The sequence below is a fragment of the Rhopalosiphum padi genome, chromosome 2, assembly GCF_020882245.1.
Source record: "Rhopalosiphum padi isolate XX-2018 chromosome 2, ASM2088224v1, whole genome shotgun sequence".
NCBI classification, from domain to species: Eukaryota; Metazoa; Arthropoda; class Insecta; order Hemiptera; family Aphididae; genus Rhopalosiphum; species Rhopalosiphum padi.
In genome coordinates, this window is record NC_083598.1 from 68,920,220 (window position 1) to 68,937,749 (window position 17,530).

At 29.9% G+C, this 17,530-nt stretch overlaps 1 protein-coding gene across 1 annotated transcript in view; it reads left to right on the top strand.

Annotated features, from left to right (window-relative positions):
* The window catches only part of LOC132923342 (uncharacterized), a 28,095-nt gene extending 15,386 nt beyond the window's left edge, over positions 1 to 12,709 (top strand). Inside the window, exon 2 of the mRNA XM_060987271.1 lies at positions 12,235 to 12,709. Within this exon, the coding sequence (XP_060843254.1) occupies positions 12,235 to 12,582 (348 nt within the window). The 3' untranslated portion in view covers positions 12,583 to 12,709. The remainder of the gene's footprint in view (positions 1 to 12,234) is intronic.
* Positions 12,710 to 17,530: the final 4,821 nt, after the last annotated feature.

Sequence of the window (17,530 nt, forward strand, 5' to 3'; positions counted from 1 at the left end):
CATAATAATAATATTTTACAGAGGTCACCGAACACGTTCTATTTTTCACGAGTTATTAATTCTGACAGTTAAAAAACAGAAGCGTCGGCGTATGATAAATAAATATTAACCGACAAATATATTATACCTGCAATACTACCTGTAAATAACATATAATAATATGTATGGGCACAGAAATATTATGAACAGACTCCGTTGTTATACACCGTTACGCATATTATGGCCCTTTTACTCATTTTCCTCATGACCTCATAATCATATGATATCTGTCTAATACGTATATTATAATCACACACGACTATGTTTTTTGTTTGTTTTATACTGTAATATGAATCATACAGGTATATACGGCCCATATATTATTATATAAATATATCAATAATAATTATCAATTAACATATATAATTTGTGCAATCGACAAGATCACGTTCGACCACTGTGTGCACAATGCTTTCAATCATATGTGCATGTATATGTATGTGTGGGTGCTAAATGTATATCACCCCCAAGAAACCCCCTCCCAAATTGTGCGTATACTGGTAATAATAGTTAATACAATAATAATGTGTACATCATGACTATTGTTTCATATTTGATATAATTATTATTATTAGAATTGTAGTCATTACACTTGTTGTTAAGTGTTAAGACCTAATTAATTATTGTGTAATAAATTTTATGGAAATAAAATCGTCATTTTAAAAACATTAGCAATAGATTTTTTTGATTTTTTTTAAAACAAATGTAGCTCGTGATGTTAATAATTTATTACTGTTATACGCCTGTGAATTGTGATACTCGCACATGGTGGATATTTTAAAAGTCCAAAACTCAACACAATATTTGTACAAAAATCAATATCGTTGATAAAACAAATTTAGTCTCTCGTCCCGATGACCTAAATACATAATCATCAATTCCCTCCCCTCCCCCCTACACATACACACACACACACAAACACACACATAACGAATATTTACCCAACAAACTTGCGTCTTTTAATACCGTGTATGCAATTATATTATATTATAGCATTTATATTCACATATTTACATTTTATATACAAATTGGACAAACATGATTCTGATTTCTGATATAAGTCTACTGGGAACCAACTGTAAATATAAAATGTAGATATATGAAAAGAAAATTGCTGACATATTTTATTTCTGGGTAAATTTAATTTAATTTTTTCTTACATTTTTATTAAATGTTGATCATTATAACTTATACTTTTATACTCATACTCTTTTTGTTTATTTTTATAACAAAATTAAACAATATGAATATTCAATAAAAAAAATTCATACACGCTTGATATGCTAGTGAAGATCGGTACTTAAACTTAACACGCGATACAAACCATTAGCGGATGATTGGTTATTTGAAATGGCATGATATGGCATTTGAAAATGATGACTTTTTTAATAAATCATCCCGTCGAGGAGAACTCACATTTACTGGATTACTCAACAAATTATTATAATTATTTTTATTAAAAAAAATTCAGTAGTATAAAACTATAATAGATACGTTTAAAATTATTTGATGTTGACTATTTTAGTATTTTCTTAACCAAGACTTGAATTTGAAAATGTTTTATATGTGGTCCAATATTATATTTGTTTTGTTCATATTCGAAAGCAATAAATCTCACCAAAGCTTGTAACTTGAACAAAAGATTTATTTCAGTACAAGTCCTTTAATTTTTGTATATATCCGTCGTACGTCGTATAAAGTGTTTCCGTGGCAACAGATTCAGAGGAAAGAGGTTAAATCCTTTGTACATGGCTTTTAATGCGTGTTTGTTTTTTGAAAATAATGGAAGTTTTACGATATAACATACGCATAGCACAGTATAATAAATCAACTTCGGTTTTCTCTCTTTCTATTTAATTGTCGTATAAAATGCTTGGTGTTCTGTATAAATTTACTAGTAATAGTGTAAATACTGCTTTAAATTTTACTATTAACCAAAAAACTACTGAAATCGTATTGTATTATAAACACAACATGGTGATAAATAATAACAACAATAACATCGTTTAAAAACAAAATAATAACAATAATTGAGTTTGTGTTTTTGAATAGCATCGTATGAATTTCGGTAAAGTCCTCATCTCATATAATTCGCTATAGGACGATAGAGCGATACTATGTAGAGTAAAGTATATACTGTATATCATTATTTTATAGATGCACCAATGCATAAATCGTAATTGCTCACAGTTGATTTTATACTCGAAATGAAATTGTCCATCCCTCGAGTGCCGGACTGTATTCTATATGCATCTCGTCTATACCCATAGGCTATATAGCTCTCGAGTAGAGAGATAACATAAATTCAACAATCATTATGTACTACTATCGTTTATTATATATTATATACATTACATGATAGTTTAATTGCAATCTTGAATAATGATTGCATTTCATGTTAGATATACTATTCTAGAGTAAGTACCCACCAGAAATTTGAATCAATTTAATAAGTAATAACCCACTCGACGAATTCGGACGTTATATGTTTAATATAGTATAATATGCATATAAATATGTAATTTCTTTTAAATTCGGTTGATTTAAAGCTTTTCGAGTTTATTTAAATTATTAAAAACGTATATTATACTTGCATAGACAAACGTGTATACAATTATAAAGAATGTAGGTATATTTAAATTAATGGAACAAATTATAATGTAAAATTATGTAAATTAAGAATTTTCATCTTAATTTAAATTTTTTGATTATTTTTAGTCGTATACCTCTAAGAATTTTTTAATCATTCTTTTTCAAGTTAAAAAAAACCCATTAAATGTTCACATAACACGTCCTTTAAAAATCTTCAAAGTCTACCAGGTAAAAATATGAGTGAGATAATGTATAACAACCCTTTCCTTCCGGAATATTATAAATATAATATTATAAAACAAATCAAATTTTCTTTGATTATATGAATTTATATCTCTATTTAAAATTTAAAAAATATATATATTTTTGGATGGCTTGTGATTATAATTAATTTTATTCAATTGAATCTTTTAAATAAAATTACGTAAAAGTTCAATTTGTCATGCTTAAAAACTTATTAAGTTTGTCAATATAACTACTTAACTACATTTTTTATTATCTGAATTATTAAAATAATCCGTTTAAGTATAATACTCGTAGAAGGATATAGTATTATAATGTAGGTGTTGAAATAGTGTCATAAATATTAAACGTTTACAACAATTCAAACTCCAAAGTACTTAAGTACCTACGTTGGTATATTAAACTAAGTAATTTGAATGTAGTCCAATAAACTCACTGTAGGTACCTATTTCAAGTTTGTGTTTTGCGATTAAACAGGACTTTTAACATAGCATTTTAAACTTGTTCTTTGAATTAGTATTTTTAACTTTTAATTAGTATTAGAACAATATATTATTAAGCATTATGTTTGAATAACAATTACAATTGATTAGGCCTACTTTGATGCTATATGGCATTATGCAACATGCATAGCATGTATATTAAAAATTTAACAGTCATAAATCATAATAATCAATAACACACAATATATTATTAATGATATTAATTTATTTTAAATGGGTACCTAGTTACTTTTATAGTAACCTCCAACTTAATTCAAATTGTATTATATGTGATTGCATTCCATGAAAACAAATAGGTACTATTAATATAGATACGTGTTTTTCAAATGTTTAAATTGTTTTAATAATTTATTTTCTTTCTTATTATATAATAATTAATAACCCATTATAAATATTAAATACACAATTCAAAGTCTAAGTGTTGTATTCAAAAATATGCCGTTTTTTTTAAACGTGTAAAACATACTAACAACAATATTGGTATTAAATATAACACGGAAAAAAAGAAGTCTTGTTATTTTCGGGATTTAGAAATCTGGATTGTGTTATATATTATATAGTACTTCCTATACGAAAATACCTATTTAATGTGTATAATAATTACCGATATTACGTAACTTAAAATTACAAGCAATTGCGTTAAATCATCGTGAAACAACGAATTGTTTTCGCGAGTTGTCTAAATCGTCTAAGTAGAAACCAGACGATACATATAAGTGGACTTATTCAACTTATTGGCTGTAAAATAATCCGGTATTTAAATTCTGTGGTAATCCAAAACGTGATTTTAATTAATTTAAAGAGATACGCTCATCCAGGCTTCGTAGTCAAATGATTGTGATACATCCTGTATTATACAAGCACGTAAAAATACGCCGAAATGGTGAAGTATTAAACGTACTACGTGTTTTCCGAAACAGCATTCTGCAGGGTGTTGTGTGTGCCCGCACAACCGCGTATATATAGATAGCCACTAAGCCACGACACCGTATACATATACGCAGTAGGTAGGCATATACCATATACGTACCATATTATATCGCACACTCGACTACCCCAAACACTCGAAAAAGCTAAAAATGTGCCCCGCGATCCGGTCCGCACACTCGTGTTTGTTAACGTCCCAAGTGGAAAAACGAACGAATATTATGAAAGAGTTAAAGTGGCCTCTTCAATTCCTCCTGTGTCACGCCGCCGGTATGTTATTGTGCTGCAGTATATAGTGACGCGACGAATGCACACTGAAACCCTAGATGTTAATAATCAGGACGCTCGAAACCGAACACACACACACACACACTCACACACACATAATATGACATATTCATGTGCGTACGTGTATATAGTGACGGGTATTATACCTACGTCCCATTATTAGTATATAATTCACAGGTAAACGTTATAATTACATACCGTTATGTAGTGCGTAATGCATATAGGGTCGCCGTAAACTAATTTCACACGAGGCTTTTGGGTGCGATGAGACGCGTTGTCATGATGCTGAGTTATTATAATCATTATCGTCGGTGCGACTTCGTTATTACTTATTACAGTTTGTACGCGCTGCTCCTCGTCGCTATAGCGTCGCCTGTAAATATTGAACATAATAATGAATAATCATAAACATTTCGAAAAGTTATTAAACTAAGGAATTTTTCCTTCGTGAATCCCCCAACAAATTCACCTGCAGTAAGTACCTAGTATGCATATATTTGTAGCTCCGAAAAATATTTAGTTCGTTACAGACAACGTTCGGATATTAAAATAAAATAATATGTAAGGCGGATAGTCAGATAGTTTAAACCCGGAACTAAACGACATCCTCAAACTCAAATCGAATTCTTTTCAAGAACAAACCTAATCAGTCAAATACATAAAACAATAATATCACACTATATAATGCTCATATAATATGTATCATACTTAATACTATTATAATAGAATTTTTTTTTTTTTTTTTGTTAACACCATTAACAGTGTAACCCAATTTTATCAAAAATCAATTTGTTTGTCCAATATAGTCTCTACAGATGTTGAAGATAGCTTCTAATAATAATAATAATAATATATCGTGTACAATATGTATAGAAGTGGCACACATATACATATAAGTGGCATATACAAATGCATACGCGCTAGGCAGTAATAATAATACCGTTCGGATCCTATAATACATCTGCGCTTATGACGCTTATGTGATACACACAACAACTGAGGGTATTTCAAAACGAATCAATAATAACGAGTATAGCTAGCTATCCGTATATTGATATTTTATACTTTAATACGGCGGTTAAACTGGGATTGATTGTCGGCACTTTAAACGCAATTACATAGGATCGGATACAAATTGAAAACAAACATACACCGAGAACAGTGTGTCGCATAATATATCATAACCTTTATACATTATTATGTGTAATGTATACCAAAATAATAAATACGTGGCGGGCGCGGGCGGACTGTTAAATTTCACGCCGTCGCGTAATTTATAAAATGTGTGTGTGTGTGTTGGCGGTGGAGGACGGTGATGGTGGTATAGTTGGTATATACAATATATACATTATGCTTGAAATTAGGAATTCAACCTGCCCACGCCAACCCCGACGTTACTTAAAATATATATTAGTGTGTAGTATGAAAATATAAATATTTAAGACTTTATAAAGCGGGTGGTTGGTGTTTTTTTTTTACTTGTGTACCTAATGATAAAAGATAATAATTCACGCAACCACTTTGTATAATATAATATACGCGTACATAACAAATATAACAATTTAGCATACCAATATTAAAAAGCTAAAAAGTATAAAAGTATCTCCTAATAATATTTTTAAAATAACCAATTAATATTTCTCTTATTATTAGTATGGTACAACAACATTTTATAGTGATATTACAGAAATAGTATAAGTTCCTATAGGGAAGTATTAATTATTTTCACCTCGCTATGTAATAATTATAAAGCAATCAGTAGAAAAATAATTTAAAATACAAAATCTACATACATAATGTTATGATTGAAATATGTTGTACATTAAATAATGTATAAATATAAATTGGCGTGTAAATACGTACAAGCAATTAATAAATGAAAATCAAAAATGAATGTGGTTTGGATTCGGATAATGAACTTACTGTTAGAGACAAAGACCTCGGGGTTCAATTCCTCCTTTGTGCACGGTTCCGTTTCAGTTTTTAATTAGAGGCGCTTGAATTCAGCTGAGCTGAATATGTCCTCAAACGGCATAAACAATATCCACTTCCACGAATTAAAATTAGCTTCAACAGGATACAGTTGAAACCTAGTCCGGGAGACCAATATATACATAGTTCTCTCGTTGAATCTAAAATTAACGAATTGATCCATATAATATTAATCTAACTGCATAAAAGACATATATACTATTATGATAAGTACCTCTATATCTATACGATAATATAATAATATGATCGTTGACAATATATTTACCAATGCGAATGTGAATTTGTTTCGGTCTGACGTCGATGTATATGTATAAAAAATAATAATAATAATAATAATAATAATAGAGACGTGAAAAGGCGCTATGTCTCCCCGAACAACTTCCCAGCGGGATGACTTATTCTTTACCGAGAAAGCGTTGACCTGCAGACAATACGAGTGTACAGTATAAGTATATACTTATTACAATAAAAAATATGTATTTAATTTCTGAGAAAAATGTATCGTTCTCGTCGAACGCGAGACGTCGAGCTAAGGCTACCCACCGTTATTTAGTTCAGTTCAAAATGTTTAAATAAATAAAAACGTAACCTAACCTTATAGTCAGTCGTATAAAATACCTAAAATATATCGACGCGTGTTCAGCGTGCGCAATGACAAAAGTACCCCCGAACCCACTTCGACGCCCCTGGGGGGTAAAAGAGGCTTTCGAGGTAAAGAAACCGTTCTACATATAACGTACACACGCCCGCACGTGCGTTCCTTCCACGTGACTGTACGTTATATTATTGTATTACATAAAATATACATAATAAACAGCCGCGGAGACTGCACGGTACGCGTGCACGTTGTATAGATAATACGCACACTATTGCCAAGATAAAATGATACAACGATACATATACGCGTATACCTGCGCTTCGGGACGAAACAGTTTCGAAGATCTAAATGAACGGTTGACATTGAATCGAGTCCCAAATATTGAATTGAGTCCCGCAAATACTTTTGGGTTATCGGAGTTGAGTCCGACCAATATAACTAATATTGTTAGGTGGTTCGAGTTGAGTCCCTTCAGCCTATTATTGATATATATATATTGATTGTTTACATTGTTTTTAATAATAATAATGTTAATAATTAAATAGTGGCTGCTAAAAATTTAAATGATACAGATTTTAAAACGTCAAATCTCCAAATTTGCTTATTTATATATATTTGTTTGTCTGCTCCCATAAAAATGTTTCTTTTACTAATGTTTCTCTACATGGTCTTTCTGCTTTGCTTCTTAATATTATATATATATATATATATCAGACTGTATTTCCGGAAGAGTGTCCTCAAGAATAAAAATATTTAGATGTCCCGAATGGAAAAAAACATTTAATTTTGAGTGAATTTTACTGTGTAGAGGTAGTTATGACATTTAATCCATACGGACTCAATTCAAACGCATAAAAATAGCATGGACTCAATTCAATATCACCGAAATGAATGCAGAACGAGGATAGGTCGAACGAAGGACAAAAATACCTGCACACCCCGTCGAGAGCACGTTTTGCCGTCTACACTCACGGCCCGCGCGTCGCAGACGTACTCGCACACACAAAAATCCCCAAAAAAAATCGTGGCGTCGGCCGATAATAATAATACACTCATCGTCGGGCACATCCGGGGGCCAGCGAGTCGGACACGAAATCACGGGTTCACACCACGCACATTCATACAAATGTTTTACAGCTTAATAATAATATACTCGTAGTAGGCGTACCTGCGTAGGTACTCGCAGTGTAGTGCAGTACGGCAGGTAATCACACGCGGATGATGTCGTCCGTGCGTTTTGTACATAATAGAGTAATATTTACACCGGAATGTCCGAATGATAAAATAATATGATTTTGATAGGCCTGAGAAACGTACATATTATAATATGTATTTTATACGAGAGACGGCTAGCGGTGTACGACGTATAAACTAGACATTTATGGGGCCACATCGCCTGCAAACAGGATCGTTACGAATGAACGACCTTAACATTAATTTGTAAAAGTTTCAACTATTTTTGTATATACCTTTCGGTTATATTATAACGTCGTATAAATAATATTAGTTTATAATAATTCGATTTGAAGTATTTGTTTTTAGTCCAAAATGGCTAAAAATGAGTAAGTATGATTAATATAAATAACTAAACGAAATGTTGAACATTTCAAATGTTATAATTTTTGGAATAAATATTGTTCAAGGGCTATTATACAGGTATATAGCCCCGTCGAGCATTACACTACCAACAAGCTACTACGCCCATTTTTACGAGTGCGTTTACACGCTGAAAATGCGATCATATTATTTTATCACTCTCCAATATTGTGGTAACGTTGTTTTGAGATATCGTCGGACGTTGTACGATGTAATATTTGTTTAGCCCCCGCGTGCTAGCCGTCACAGACATGATTCGATATATTATTTGTTTTTTTCGAAAATTTCACGTCGCGTACACAATTGTGATCGCTGCAAGTAGTGTTTGAAATTTAGTGCGAGTTTACTTTCCTAAAAATGTTTCGTATTCTCCAAAATTATACTGTACATGACGACACTTTACTACTACTTTAGTATCGTAAATGAGCATACACATAAAATTAAAATATATTACGTGTAATACGTGGTGTTATCATCAAACGTTCTTCTCCGCTATTTGACGTTCCCAACACTCGACCATTTATAGGATTTGGCATTTCTGGACGGCACGGCAACACGACGGTATTATTTTTTAACGATTTTTTCATATTGCTAATGCCACAAACAAAAAAATATATAGTTAAATAAGTGTAATCACGCAACACACTATATTCATAATATAGTCTGAGAATAATATAAATCATTGGGATTATTTAGATGTTATAACAACCATCAGACGAATAACGCGGTTAAGTAGTTTTCTCTGTACACAGTGATATCATTGGTACTATATAGTATATACTTAATATATTTACTATATATATATAGTAAATACATATACTGTATATATACTATGTAATAATGTAATATAAAATACTATTTACAATTTACTTGTATATTATACTAAGTATATTTAATCAATGGTGATATGTATCGTGGCCAGATTTATTGTTTTGTTTTTATTGAAAATCTCGCTATTCGTAACCGTAATTTTTGCAAAACAAATAAATACACGTTTTTCAATTTATTGTATTATGTCTTCATACACACACCCGTCTTAATAAGTGCTTATTGACGATTCCTATAAATATTTGTAGAAAGTTGTATAAACAGCCCCGTTAAAAAAATAAAATAATGTAAAAATTCGAAAACGACGTAAAAAACACTCATGCCATTCATACGATGAAACCGGTTTAAGCGTCAAGAAGAGAGTAAACAAATTAATAAAATTACGGATTTCCACTTATTTATAAGATGCTCGTGCAGCACCTTTCCTCGATTTCGCTTTTATTTTTTAAATTATTATTTCTTATTATGTGTGTATACATAATTTCACACAACACCAATTGACCGCGATGGACGGTTACACGATTAAATTATCATCTTCGAGCGTAGGTACTTATCACCTACTTATTCAAACTTTAGATTTAAATTTATTTCTCGATCTCAATCATTATTTATACTCTTTAAAGACATGATAATATGATACTATATAATAATCCATCCTTTATTACTTATTTAATATACTAATGTTACAATAATTACCTCGATAAGGGATTATGATCGATTTTATCGTGTACCAAGTCAGTATACAAAAAAAGATTTTATTAATCACCTTACAAAACTGTAAGACTGATTTGACAGATTTTAATTTTAAAAATGGTTTTTGATTCATATCACACAAGTTTTAATGCGTTTTAATCGAAATGATTTTTAACACTTATATTTTTAGCAGAAGTATCAATGGACGAAAATTTAGCTTAATTGCTGTAATATAAGATAATCGGTTAATGAAAACTAAAAACTGTTTTGATTAAAACATAGTAAACTTGATAACGAGTCAAAATCCAGCCAACTTTGGTTGTTTTGATAAGTAATATCATATTTTATATCGTTGTATTAAGTGGTTTGAAAATAGAAACCATAATATCCATTAACAGTTGCACCTGGGTGTACGGAAGTAAGTTAATAAAAAATATTCATTAATTAATACAGGATAGACAATTTCGAGATTACACTCACACACAGATAAGTCGCCAAAAAAAAATTAAATTAATTTGCCTTTAAATTTTTTCTTTATAACATAGTAAAACAATTCCCAAACTAACTGCAAATATAAACGCCTAAAAAAAAAACATATGCATAGACAACAACATTTGGAATAATCGAAAAATCTATTGTTGAACTCTGTTATAGGTATAGTAGGTTTTTAAAGTATAAGATAAAACCAACCACGACACTGTAATTTATGTGTTAAATTTTAATTCAATTATAAATCATTCCATTTGAAATTAGTTCTAAACTGAGACCTTTATTTCTAAGAATATTTCAAAATGTACTTATAATATCATAATAGTTAATATTGTATTATTACTATTATTAATAATGCAATATTGTAAATAAATATATTTTTTTTTTTGTTTTTAGTTTGTTTTATTCTACAATTTGTAAATATATTATTTTTACAATAAGTATACGTAAGTATTGTACAAGTAGAAATAGAATAAAAATAAAATAAAGAGGGACTGATGATTTGAACGAAGAATCCATCCAGCGATGGAACTTGTAAATAAAATATAATTTGAAAATTAATTTTTATAATTTATGCGTTCTCGTAGTTTTTGAATATTTACACACGAAATGTGCTAAATTATTGTTTAAATGCCGATCCTATTATAACGAACACAAAGAAAACAAAAAAACACGTTTCCTAAAATACCAGCTGGCAAAACACAAGTAATAAGTATTATAATTTATAATAATAATAATAATAATAATTATTATTATTATTATTATTATTGCGGTATGTCGTCAACAAATGACAATGTTTGTAAATCATTAAAATTCAATCGCTCGAGTTTAATACATAATATATAATATATAACTGATTTTATTATAATAAATTAAATGTCTACAATAACCGTCGTCGTTTACGCGTGTGGGCGCTTAGACTCTTCAAATACTCTAATAATATATAAGTGCCCGTGGGCGTTAGGGGTAGGCGAAAAATATCATAACTCTTCAAAATACTTCACGAACAGGTCTTCGCTGTTTTAGCTCATCAAGAAAGGCGGAAACGCCGAAACGCATACTATAATGAACAATATTAAGAATACGAAATAATAATCCACCAAGGGGCTTTGTTTCGGTTATTAAAAAAACCTTCTTAAACATCAAATAAAATCTGATTTATAATTACGTTTAGAAAATAATAATTTATATACCTTCATATGCGATGTATGCGAATTAGTTTTTTACGCTCGATATCGTCAAATCTAACTGTCAAGTAATTATCATGTACACCAGACGTTGCGACTAACGAGATATATCTAAATCTCTGTAGTTGATCGCTGCTAAAGCCTTCTCTCCAAACTGTAGTATTCATACTCTCATATTGTCACATCGCATGTCGCTGAAAAATATTTTTTTCCAAATACGCCATTGAATGCATTTTCTGTTTGTCGATTCAACCCACAGGTTACCGGTGTCAGCAACCTGGGCGACGCTCTGGTGCAGGCCAACGCCAAAGGGTTTCCGGCAGGCTTGCTGTACAACGTGGCCGGACTGGAGGGCCGTTCGGGCAACGACAAAGAACAACTAGCCAAAGCCTTGGACTCGCCAAAAGTGCAGCAAGAAGCGCGTAAGGCAGCCGTCGAATACGCGGTCAAGGACCTGCCGACAAGTCGCGAAAACACGGACGGATACTGCTCGTACTCGTGGCTGAGATGGTTGCCGTTCATGGACTGCGATCAGCAACCGGAAGCAGCCACCGAGGTCCGACAGGCTATTCAGCTGATCAACAACAAGCGAAACTGTATGCGGTGAATAAGTGTCGAGCACACAACATTACGATATCAACATTATAATATTAATAATATAACAACAATTTTAGCACGGTTTTAAAAAAATAGTATATAATTTATGTACCTAAATAAAATATGAAAATATACGATTTATATTTTATTTTATGGTAGAAAAATAGCAATCATCATGTATAAAATGCACAGTACTTAACACAATATATAAAATATAAAATATAAAGGTACCTACCTAAGTAACTCTCTTATACGGTGAGTACACGAAATAATAACAGTAAATTAATACATAATAATATACATACTTATAAAATACCACAAACAACGGTAAATATTTTCAATGCTATGCGGACAGCTTATAATGGATAATTAAATTAGTAAAACGAATTGTTTGTACTCAAACGACTAAACGTCCTATCACTTTTAATAAATTGTAGTAATATTTATTCTACGTAATAGTTTTTTGATGAAGACGTCAGAGAAATAATAAAACACAATTTTATAATCATCGTGAAAAAACAATGGAAAAATGTTAGGCAGACGTAGTACGTGAGATTGGTCAATACATAGACGATAGACCGAATAGCACGACTTATCCATTATGTGGGTGAAATGCTGTTTAAAATTATTTTCTAAGATTATTTGTCAAAAATGATATGTAATACTTCAATGATATTTATTTTTCGAGATAAATTTTTATTAAAATAATTACCCTGTACGGAAATATAAAATTTAAAATATTAATTATTTCCAATACACTCTATTCAACATTTGTTTAGTTTAGATATATTTTGTCAAAATCCATAATGGTGTTCAGACGATGAGCTATCGTCAATACTGTACAGTCTTTGAATTCCGATCATATAGTCGTTTGTATAAAATCGTCTAATTCCAAATCGATTGTCGCTATCGCTTCGTATAACGCTAATAATTTTTTCTTCTTTCACAGTGCTCTTGCCAAACACACAAATTGCATATGACCCACACCCAATTCCATGATGAATAGAGCATATTATATTGTTTATACCTAAGCATAAAAATGAATATATTAAACAGTATTTATCACAGATTACATTATACGTTTAAAAAAATAGAAACACCAGTTTGTTTAAACAATAATTTTTATGAGTTATAATAAAATAATAAATTAACATACTAAAAAATTCACACAAAACAAACTCTATATCGACTTAAAAAAAATTGAGATAACTACATCTTTGTAAAATCATATTTTTATTTTTTTAACTTATTGAAAAGAAATCTTCTAAAATTCTTGAAAAATGTACAGTAGACACTAAAAACAGTAGAGTTGTAGCTAAATTGCATATCCAGGACGCCGTGTTATTATGATTGAAATGAAGAAAAAATATATTATACAATATATTATTACTTAGGTAATATGAAACACCTAAAATTGTTTCACCGTTTCATTACGTATATGTTATAACAGTAAAACAGTTATACTACTCATATATCAAATAAATAAAATTTAAAAAATGCATGATTAAAAATGCTTAAAAATAATTAAAAATTAATAGATAAAATAAAATCTAGTCTATAAATTTAAAATTAATTCAAAAATTAAAACTATTTATGCACTTTTATACTTTCCTATTTTTATAAAAAGTTTATATTTACCTTGAACACATCCAAGTACTACATCAACTTTTAAGTGCAATTACCTATAATAATATATTTTATTTGTGATTTATTTTACATCCAGACTTTCTGTGGTACATATTTAAATTGATCCCTAAAAAGAAAATACATTATTATTAATATTCAATGTTCATATTACAAAAATTATATTTAAACACACACCTTAATATCAGTTAAATTCCATCAAATAAAGAAGCAACTAAAGAACTCTTCCCGTAACCAACGTCCAACAATACCCACAACAGCAACAAATTTTCCAGATGAAACTCGTAAATTTATGTTTGATAAATGATAATATTGGTGTATCAATCGGTTTACCCCAAGTGAATGTACCATTTCAAATTACAATTGGATCCTCTATAAAAATTAAAACAAAATATGCAATATTTTTTTTATTTAATAAATAAATATATAATAGTTGTAATTTATTAATTACTTATCCTTGAATCATGAGTGATGGAATCGAGTCGAAGTCTTCAGAGTTTAAATTTATTTATTTATTATCTTTACAAAAACACTTAAACACTATCTTTCAAAATTAATTAAGTTACTAAGATATCAACAGTTATTTATAAAATTATTATGGCTGTAATCAGATGACTCACTATTGAACTAGATTTAACAATTAACACAATTGGTAAAATAGCCAATGGAAAACGTAAAATGTTGAATAAAGATAAAGAAACAAAAGCTGTTTGTACATTCAATACATGGCTATAATCATATAATACATAAACTGCAAATGTTGCTAATATTTTCTAAATATAATAAATTAATTAAGTAAAATGTATTTAAATATTTAATTATTAATCAGACAGATAATAACAAACCTACATATTTATAACTATACCATATTAAAATTACTTTTGAATGTTTGCCAATAAGAATAATAAGGTCAATCAATATCAATATACTTCAAGGTTTAAGTATGATTATAGCATTGAATTATATTTAAATACGAATCATATATTAGTTTGCACAACATTACCAAAGCATAGTCAAAAATAAATAGGTATATTTGACGTATTAGAGCTGGACTTTTGTTTTGTTTTTTTTTACGAGTGTTAACACACAAAATCGTAGAACAAAAATGACGGAATAATATTATATAATATAGAAATAAAAAAATCCGAAAAACAGAAACAGTTATCCAAATATTGACAATTATGAAGCAAAAACTTTTGAACATTCGAATAGAGATCGATTATAAATACAATTAATGTAACGAATGATTCCGATCATATTTCTAGTTGCACATTATTGAAGAATATTTCCCAACGAATTCGGCACAACCCGATAATGATACGTAGGTACCTATATGCTACAAGTTATTCTTTTGTTTAGAAAATCTTGTAAAACCAATTCAAAAACACAACGCATTAAAAACTCAGATCAAAATCCTCGAAAATAATAAATACTCGTAGGTATTATTTATAGTAATGTATGTTAATTACATTTTCGATGAACACGTTTGAATGTAGGGAAAATAATAATGGAAAACTATGGCGAAAATCATCGGAATGGATCTTTTACATAGAAAGATGAAACATCGATGTTGGCCAGGCCGTACTTCAGAGCGGGTACTGCTCCCACAGCAGCATTATTTATAGGAAAATGTTACGACAAAAGCCCATTGAATTATCATAGACAGCCTGTCGACGGGGCAGCATTTGTTCCTGGTCAAACGCCACTCGTGGCATCCGCTGTGCAAGGACCGCCTTTTTCTCCGGCACTAACAGTATACCAATCGTTCAAGGATTCGCTATACCGCCACCTCCTCCGACCACGATGACAGCCGATAAGCCGTTAAGCTCTCCTTTTGCAGGTACCTATAGTAGGTAGTATACGACATCACCGAAAACGTATTTTCGGATTCCAATTACAACTGCAGAACTCCTTCAATTCCTTGCCGAACCCTCCTGGGAAGACAAATGTCGGGAAATCTAACCAGAAACGGGAAAATGATTACTCTTGAACACATGAGGATTTGCACATGTATTCGTTTCAAAATAGTATTTGAGAGGTATGTATGTGTTTAGAACAGAATTAGCTATAGAATATAATAGGTATATGAACCGTTAAATATGATTATATGCCCAAGGCCGTATCTTGTTTAGTTGAGGTTCACCCCTCCCCCGAAATTTTTTCCGAGTACATTGTATAATATACTTATATAAAATTATGTAATAACTAAATGCTTTTATTATATTTAGAAAATAACGGACAGATATTTTAACTATAAAGTTTTTTATTATTAAACGGACACACACTATAATGCGTATCCCGTTATATGACAGCAATACTTACGCGTAGGCGGTAGGCCGTCTATAATACAACATCTTCGGTAGTACATATCTTATCATTAGCTGTATGTAGTACTAACTAGTTAATAGGGTTATGTTCCGTAACAACCATCGTCACTGGGTTAATGAGAATACATTAGATCAAGACTTGGCGTTTTTTTTAGATTCAATAAAAAAATATCAGCCGTCAACCTGTATATAAGTATATTTTACAATATAATTAAATTGCTATTAAAGTTTTTTTTTCATTTTTATAATTAATACAAGAGGTTAAATTAGTTATTGCCAAGAAATTTGTATTTAAAAACGTAATTTTAGGTATTGAATATAATAATTACATTTCTTTAGTTTTTGTTGTAACTTATAAGTTATTAGGTAATTATTGAAGGAACTTATCTAGTTGGTCATTATTCTTATAATATAAAAAAAAAATTATATTGGATCTCATTTCACAAGTATTTACAAGAAAGCAATTAAAATCAATTTCTAGTGCTACAAGTTCCAAAACTGAGTTCCATACAAAAATAATAAAATAACACAAGAAAACTATTAATTTATAACTGCTTAAACTTTGTACCAAGTTTCAATGAAATATCATGACAGTTGTTGTTAATTTTTTTTGTAAAATTCTATCTCTCATCTCTTATAACATATTTTGAATTTTACCATATTGACCACTTTCCAGTCATTCATTAATTATTTTGCCATACTAAAAAAATTACTACATTTATTATTGTTAAATACATTACTTATCAATATTTTAGAGCAATTTTTATTTATTCTACTTAAAAATTATGGGTATCTATTTTTATATATTTTGGTGAATACTAGTGGTTATCACATTCATATTTCTATTTCATATATATATATATATATATCTTCATTCTTCATACTAACTACTACATATTATGTAAGACAATATGCTGATGGTTCTCACAGATATACCTCATATATATCGCTGGACTCTTTAACAAAAATAAAATAATGGACACAGTG